Source organism: Octodon degus, unplaced genomic scaffold, assembly GCF_000260255.1.
Source record: "Octodon degus isolate 3935 unplaced genomic scaffold, OctDeg1.0 scaffold00310, whole genome shotgun sequence".
Lineage (NCBI taxonomy): Eukaryota > Metazoa > Chordata > Mammalia > Rodentia > Octodontidae > Octodon > Octodon degus.
This window is the reverse complement of record NW_004524886.1, coordinates 1,347,786-1,356,346: the sequence shown is the minus strand read 5'-3', so window position 1 is coordinate 1,356,346 and position 8,561 is coordinate 1,347,786. Positions and strand designations below refer to the sequence as shown.

Here is an 8,561-nt window from a genome sequence, read left to right as displayed (position 1 = left end):
TAAAAAAAAATTTTAATAAAAAAAAGAAAGTGTGCTTAGTGAGGCATTAGTATTCTCAATTGTACATATCATGTGGGTACATTATAAAAGTCAGTACAGAGCCCATTTTTCTTCAAGTTAATCTGTAGTACTACCCCATCAAAACTTCAATATACTTAATGCTTAATGGGACTAAAACAAAAAAATTTTAAATTCATCTACAAGGTTAAATAGAAACATATATTGAATTAGCCAAGAAATTTCTAAGTTGTAAGAGCAACAGCAGTAGCTATCATCACCTGACACTAAAATATATCATGAACTATATGGCAATAATGACCAAAAAAAATCACAATATGAACAAAATCAACATATTAATCTAAATGAATATAAGAAATGGTTTCTCTGTTAAGAGAAACAAACAGGCTAATATAATTCCAAAGATCTCAAGAATAAAGGTAAGTGTAAATGGATAAAACAACCTAATCAAAAGGTCATCGCTGGATGTGGGAGTACATCTCAGAGACAGAACCCAGAGCAAGAATATGTGAGGCCACAGGTTCAGTTCCCAGCACTGAAAAGCAAAAGCAAATGTTAAGGATGATACTGTCAAATATTGGGAACAGCAGAATAAGAGGTCCTGGGCTCTTTCAACCATGACTCATACAATAAATAATCATCTATTCATGTTTCAAGTCATGAATTGAGAAATTTTTAGACACTGGGCAACAGAGCAAACACATCAAATGAAAAGGAAAAGCTGGGGTACACTTGGACATAAATTTTTTTTTTTTTTTTGGCGGAACCGGGAATTGAACTCAGACTCTTACGCTTTCCAGGGAAGTGCTTATTCCACTGAGCCATTTCCCCGGCCCCAATGGACATAAATCTTGACTTGGGGAGTGTAACATCTAACATCACGCGAAGAGGAAGACTAAGATCATACATATAGCAACTAACTCTGAGGTTCACTGTGGATTGGATCTTAACACCTATCCTGGGAGAGGAAGGGAAAGGCATGCACAAGTCTCAAGACCAGAAGATCAAGCAAGGGCCCTCACAGTCCTCATCCCGAGGCCTGGGAAGATAAGGGGTTAAAACTCAAGAGGTGCCATTTTCGCCCTGGAAATGGTCTGTCAGCACACAGTGCCACTGCCCACAATGCTATACTAGTGAGTTAACGGAAAAAACACTACCCTCTGACACCAGACTCCAACGCAGCCAGCAGTACTCCGTAACTAGTTCTCCCTAAAAGGAGCCTGTCCCTGTACTAACTGTCCCAGCTTCAACACCTGCCACTCCAGGCATAAGTACTAAGCCCAGGCTGTAGGAGCAAGGGGACTGAGGTGTACATCTCCTATACCACGGCAGTAAGGGGATGGGGTCAAGCCCCAGGGCTGTGGGCCCGCACCCACGCTCATGCTCACGGGGACGGGACACCGGCCCGCACCCACGCTCATGCTCACGGGGATGAGACACCGGCCTGCACCCACGCTCATGCTCATGCTCACGGGGACGGGACACCGGCCTGCACCCAGGCTCATGCTCACAGGGACGGGACACCGGCCCGCACCCACGCCCACGGGGACGGGACACGGGGCCCGGCGGCTGCAATCGGAAGGGGACCCGGGGCCCTGGCATTTGCAGGGCGCAACTGTCACAGCCCGAGCGGGAGCGGGGCCCGGCTGTCCGCAGCTGACAGGGACCCAGGGCCCGGAAGACCGCAGCCCAACGGACTGGGGGCCGGCTGCGCGGAGAAAGGCCGAAGCCTGCGGACTCCCACGCGGACCAGCCGAGGCCCGACCCCGCCCGCCGGGGCCCCGGTTCACAGCCGCCGCCCTCTCTGGTCTCAGGACTCCAGGCCTCACTCACCATTTCCGGCTTCCGGGTTTCGGCGCCTCCCAGTGGATCTCCGACCCCTGCAGGTCACCAGAGCCCAGGGCTGCGAAGCGGCGACCTGCACTCCCAACCGGCCGCACACCAGACCTCAAAATGGCGGCTTTCGCCCGACGAGGACCGCCCAGCTGTGGCCCTCCCACCTTCTTAGCGGTGCGTCTGAGCGGACAGGCCTCACAGCGCCGCTTCTGATTGGGCAACTCTCGGGGCCCGCCCCCTGGGTTTCTGAATGACAGCAGGTGTTACCAATCCATGTCTGGAAGGGAAAATTGACAGGCTCTTGGCTGCAGCTTTATGTTTCTCTGGTCCCTGAAGTTGAAGGCAGGGTGTCCAGCTGAAGCCAATTTAAAGCAAAATATGCTCCCTGTGAGATGAGGTACTATTTTAGGCAGATAGAAACTAATACAGAGTCAGAGAGGAACTGGACTGTTAAGGAACTCTTCAGAAAAAATAAAGACATCAGAATTGTTCCAAGAGGCGCATGTGAAGGTCAGGTCTCCAGCTAAAGATGCTATGACCAGGTTTACAAGCCTCCCGAAAAGAAGAGCTATAACTTGGAATGATGCTGTAACTGGTATCACGTGAGCCAGTAAATTCCAGATAGACCAGAGCATCTGGACCCACGCCTTTACCAAAATCCCTTTGTTCTTTCCATATACCATCCCTATTGGACCAATATTAGTTAAGCTGCTGTAGTTGTAATCCTATAGGTTGATTGTACAGTGATCCCTCACTTACCACGGAGGTTACGCTCCAGACAGCCCTGCGATAATTGAAAATCAGCAAAGCAGCGACAGCTTTGTAAACCCTTCCCATACTTATAAACCTTTCCCACACCTTTTTTTTTTTTTTTTAATGTATTTTTGTTGTTATAGGGTCTCACTACACAGTTAAGACTCATAGTGATTCTGTTTTCAGCCACCCCAGCGCTGGGATTACAGGCGTTTGTCACTACACCCGGACACTCTGGCCTCAGCCCGCCCTGCAGATGAGGCTGGCACAGAATGCTGTCCCTGCCCTTTGCCTAAGCTTGCCTAAGCAGGCACGTTAGACTACTGAGCTATCTCACTGGCCCTCCCACACTTTTAACAACACTTCTGAAAATCTTAACCATTTTCTAAACTCACAAACCTACATAATTTTAACAACATCCGTATACAGCACTGTACACTACCGCAAAATCCCATAATATAGTGAAAAATCTATGATAAATATTTAGATTAATATTTTTTGAAACCCCATGAAACACTGAGACTGCAAAAGTCGAGCTAGAAATAGTGAGGGACTACTGTAGTTTGGTCCACGTTGTACCCACATTGTTATTTTGCTGTATAAATTACCCCTGACAAAGGTCCTCTGTGGCAATCTGGTTCTAGGACTCCTCCTGTCTCTCAGAACCATTCCTATTTCCCAATAATCCTTTCCTACTCTTAAATCCCTTTGTACTTTTAAATTCATTCTTTGATTTCAGGAGACATGAATTTAGTGAATCTGTCACCTTGCAAGTTGGAAGTTATATTTTCCCCTATATTAGTATCCCTTTGCATTTATCTTTGTTCATAAAGATATATGTTATTTACATATAGTGTGCACATCATTCATAAATGGAAAAGTATGACAGCTACTTTTAAATTTTACCAGACTTTTCTGTCCTGTGAAGAGGCAGCTTGAATTTTGAAATGAGAAATTATCTTTTAGGGCAGCAATGTAAAAAACACATAAATGTAGACACAATTGTGACTTTCAATTTCCTAACAGTCACTTAAAAATTAAAAGAAACAGATGATAATGGGCTTCTTGGGCACAGGAAAAAAGATTCTTGAGCCCTAATCCACAACTCATTTCCACAGGTGGTGAAGATAGGATTTTTCTCCCATATCCTCCCTTGCCTTTCCTTTTCACCTTGTGCTTACTGAGAGGGCCAGGTGTTCTGCAGCTGGCAGGGTGATGCTCTGAAGTCTCCAAGGAGAAGAATGAACACTTACCTTTATCTTACACAGGAAGAAATCTCTTAAAACACAAGGAGGAGGCTTCTTTAAAAGTTCATACACATCACCTGTAAAAGCCCTAGGGGCTTTAGGAACCCCATAAAGCCTGTCCCTTTCCTTTAAGAGGACCCCCTGATCTCAGTCAAAAATGTGCCCAGTAGCCCTTCTCCTTTAGCTGTGATCCCAGATTTCTCTTCAGATAAAAGACAATAAGAGACCCTCATACTTACTAGCCTGGCTTTGAATTTCCTTTACCACAAGATGTCATGGACCCATGTATGAGGTCAATAATTTAGCTCAATATATCCAGAATATTGTCACATGTGTTGCTGACATTTTTGCAGTCAATACCATTATGCCTTCTCTTATAAGTGAAGTTTAATGTAACTATTCCAAGTCAAAGAACTCATCCAAAACTCCAAAAGTATGAAGCAGCTGGTTGGGACTCAGGCTCAACTCTGCTTCACCTCAAAGCCCAAACATAGCTCTCCTAGATTCATGCAACTTCACTTGAGCACTTAGGTCTTAGACAATGATTTGCTCATAACTGTAGAGTTTGTGTCTATCTAGTACTCTTCAGCATTAAAAATAATCTCCTTGAGAGAATGTTTCTGAACCCTGCTTAGGCAGCCTCAGGAGTTGGAGGTACAATCCCCAGCCTGCCCCTGGCCCCACCCCCGGGGCGTGCTGCACCAGTGATTGAAACTGGGCATGGTGGCATGCACCTGTGATCCCTGCACTTGGGAAGCTGAAAACAGGAGAATCACTACACATCCAATCTGTGTAGTGAGACCCTGTAGATCCTGTACACCCTCCACTAAATACAGAGAGAGAGAGAGAGAGAGAGAGAGAGAGAGAGAGAGAGAGAGAGAGACAGGGACAGAGAGAGAGAGAGAGAGAGAGAGAATGCTTCTGAAGCATCTGAGAAGAACATAAAATAATTTGGGAAATATCTGAGGGTTGAATTTAGGGAAATGAGGACTAACGATATATTTTCCATTTCTTACTGTAGGAGAAATCTGAACACATGTATAATACTCACCACAAGCATGCTAAGTATTTTCATCCCTGTTTGGAATTTGTGTGCTGTTTATTATCTTTAACTCAAAATTCTTATTCCTGAAAAATACCCCTATTCTGAAAACCACCAGTACAACATAGATATGCTGAAAAAAGATTTGATCTTACTGCAGTTTCATTAGACAGCTGAGTCTGTCTTGATTTCAACAGTTCAAAGCTCTGTCTTATGACCCCCAAACTGAGATACTGCCAGGGAGTAAATCCCCATAGCACACATAGAAATCATATGCTACTAATGTACGTGGAACATAAAACAGTAGTTCTAATCCCTAGCTGTACATTAGAATCTTCTGGGAGAATATTTAAGTCTTCCAAAATTGAGTTGCAATTCACCAATAAAATCAGAATCCCAGGGGCCAGGGAGATGGCTCAGTAGAATAAGCACTTCCCTGGCTAGCACAAGGGCCTCAGTTCAAGCCCTGGTTCTGGGGGAAAAAAAAATCAGAATCCCAGTACTGGGGCCCAGGCTGAAATATTGTTTAATCCATTCCAGATGAATACAAAGTTAAGCCAGGCACCAAAACCATGGCTGTAAATCAGCCTCTCTTGAGGTATTTGGTTTCTTTGGTTGTTTTGTTTTGACTTTTAGACCATGTTAGTAAAACAAAAGGGCAAGGTTCACTTTGGGAAATTGATATGTGCATTTAATATATCTTGCCAGCCAAATAGCTCAGTAGACTAAAGCGTCTGCTTAGGCAGAGTGCCATGGTTGGGTTTCGATCCCCAGCACACCGTGCTGGTCTCACCCCCAGGGTGTGGGAAGCCATTAACTGTTATCCATTTTATAATAGTGTCAGCCATTTTCTTAAGTTTCTATTCCCCTGCTGAGTTAAGTTTATGGTCCTTCCCATCTTGCCCATTCCCCATGAATCACGTGCATTGCCCCAGGGGTTGCACCTTCCCCATTGTCTAGATACCTGCTGACCCCTAGAGTTGAGACTTCCTCATTCCTACACTCCCTATATATACCCAGCACCTCCCCTGAATAAACGAGATTTGATCAGAATCCTGTCTTGTCTCCATTCTTTGTGTCTCCTGTCCCTTCTCATCCCCACTCCCCCTCTAGGGTCCTCGTTGACTAACTCGTGGGGCTGGACAAGTGGTGCCCAATGTGGATTGAGAACGGGGGATTTCGTGAGGGACACTGAGGAGCCGGCACAGAATTTAGAATAGAGGCTCGGTCAACGCAGGAACCTGTTGCATTTTCCAGGCTTCAGTAAGTGAACAGCAATTATGTGTCAGGAAATAAGCCAGCATGAAATGTTTGTTGAAAGTTTAAGTAAGGTGTTATAACTCAAAAATCAGATGACAATGAGGCAAGTCCAAAAGTTAAAGAAGCGCTTTATTTTAGCTGGTACCCAGTAGCAGACACCCCCCCAAGATGCTAAGGTGTGTGCTCAGGAGGGGAGAGACAAGGGTTTTTAAGGCTGAAAACCGCAAAGGGGAGGCCTTATGATTTGAGTGCAAGGGAATGCAGCACAGGAGTTAGCGTCCACTTTTGGGAAAATAGATTACATACAATTTTTAGGAACAAATAATTACAATTTATGGTTCGGTGTTGATTATAGGACATATTGTGTGGAGTACTCTGGGGTAAAAATAGTTCAGATCTCAACCTTTGACACACTGTGGTTTAGAACAAAGGAATGGTTTGAACATTAACAAACTGTGTTCAGAGGTCCGATGAATGGCTTGAGCCATCAAGATGGAGTTTAAGTTGTCAGCTTATACCAAACAATCCTCATTAATAAAGTTACAGTGGACATGTACAGAAATGTATAATACAATGCCCATTTTGGTTACAAAATGGAGTGGGTATTTAAGCCAATAAACCACAAAAGCTGACCTCAAGGGTTTATCTTGGGGCTACAGTTGAGAAATTACTTATTTCTAATGAACAATAACAAGTGCAGTGGTGGTTACAGTTTGTAGCTGGGAACGAGGGTGAGATCAGGGCATTGGGCCGAAACTAGATTCAGGTGCGCACAAAAGGGCAGCGTGAGAAAGGCCCAACTGCAGGTTCTCAAGTAGAGAACGGGGCACAGTAGAAAGTTACAGCATTTAGAATGGTGCGGACAGAACAAGATGGGGGCGCATATGTCGGGTTATAACAGTTAATAAAGTTACAGTGGAAGCATACAGAGTTACAAAATTGGAATCAATTGCACAGGCTATAACATAAGGCTTTAAAGGCACGAGGAAGAAAGGTTAAAATTAAGGATTTGTGTCAATATTTTGAATATATTAAACAAGTTTGCCCATGGTCCCCTGTTGAAGGAACTATTGATCAGAGGCGATGGAAAAGGTTTGGTGATGCCCTTAGGGATTATTATGAGACTTTTGGACCTGAAAAGGTCCCAGTTACGGCCTTTTCCTACTGGAATTTAATTGATGAAATCTTATCCCAGAGATACTGTGACCCAGTTGTTGCTAATATGATTAAAAAAAAAGGGGGGGTGAAAATATACTACAGGGACAAAAAAGTAAAAAACATCTTAAAGGACAAAAGGAACAAGGACAGACGGACACAAAAAATAGAGAGGAAGATCTTATGTCTTTTGATAGTGATGATGATAGAGATCACAATAAGCCAAAAAAGGACAAAGAATCCCCTAAGGGTGTGTGCCCTCCTTTAAGGGAACAGAATCTTGAAATGGAAACCAGGAAGCCAGAGGCGCCAAATTTAAAATTACAGCCTGAGGAGAAAATTAACCCCTTTGATTTAGAAGGAGCTACACTCAAAGTTAAAAAAAATATATCCCTAACTACCAAAACCTCTTCAAGTTGAAGGCAATTATAATGAAGTTGATTGGGACGAACTGGTGGAGGAAGCGGCTCGGTATCAGTGCTGAGACGGCCGCCCGAGGTTCAGCGCCCTCCACCATGTAGCACTGATCCTAGTGCGCCTCCTTCAGCATGTTCGGCCTCTGACCCCAGAAAAAATTAAAAGGCAAAATTAAACTTCTCAAAGAACAGATAAAATTAGAGAAAGAGCACCAAGACCTCATAATCCAATTAGAAAGATTAAAATCAGGAAAACCCCAAAATGAAAGTATAACCGGACCGAAGGCCCCCTGTGTTCAAAGGCCACCTGTGAGGGGCGCTATCCCCAAAAGCTTCCTCCGGTTAGACCCACCCATAGATCTAGATAAGGCAGAGGCATTTCCGGTATCAGAAACAACGGGCGCTCAAGGACAGATTTGGCGCCATTACACTAGTTTCGATTTTAAAGTACTAAAGGAACTAAAAGCAATGGTTGCCCAATAAAGAGCCACGGCTCCATACACCACAGCCATTTTAGAAACTGTGGCTGACAATTGGCTTACTCCCGAGGACTGGCAGGCGTTAGCCAGAGCCACCCTCTCCGGGGAGGGGGGGGGGGATTATCTCCTATGGAAATCAGAGTATATGGAAAACTGCAAAGATACTGCCAATCAAAATGCAAAAGCTGGCAATGGATGGAATTTAGATATGTTAACAGGGAGCGGTAATTATGTCGTCAAGGATGCACAAATGCGGTATGATGCAGATCTTTATGCTCAAATCCAAGCAGCTGCCACTAAGGCATGGAGGAAACTGCCCACTAAAGGGGATATAAGTTCCTCCCTCACTAATATT

General features: G+C 44.4%; 1 protein-coding gene across 1 annotated transcript in view; it reads right to left on the bottom strand.

Annotated features, from left to right (window-relative positions):
- LOC101569736 (zinc finger protein 39-like) overlaps positions 1-1,970 on the bottom strand; it is a 35,330-nt gene extending 33,360 nt beyond the window's left edge. Inside the window, exon 1 of the mRNA XM_012513049.2 lies at positions 1,852-1,970. Coding sequence (XP_012368503.2) covers positions 1,852-1,854 — 3 coding nt within the window. The 5' untranslated portion in view covers positions 1,855-1,970. The remainder of the gene's footprint in view (positions 1-1,851) is intronic.
- Positions 1,971-8,561: the final 6,591 nt, after the last annotated feature.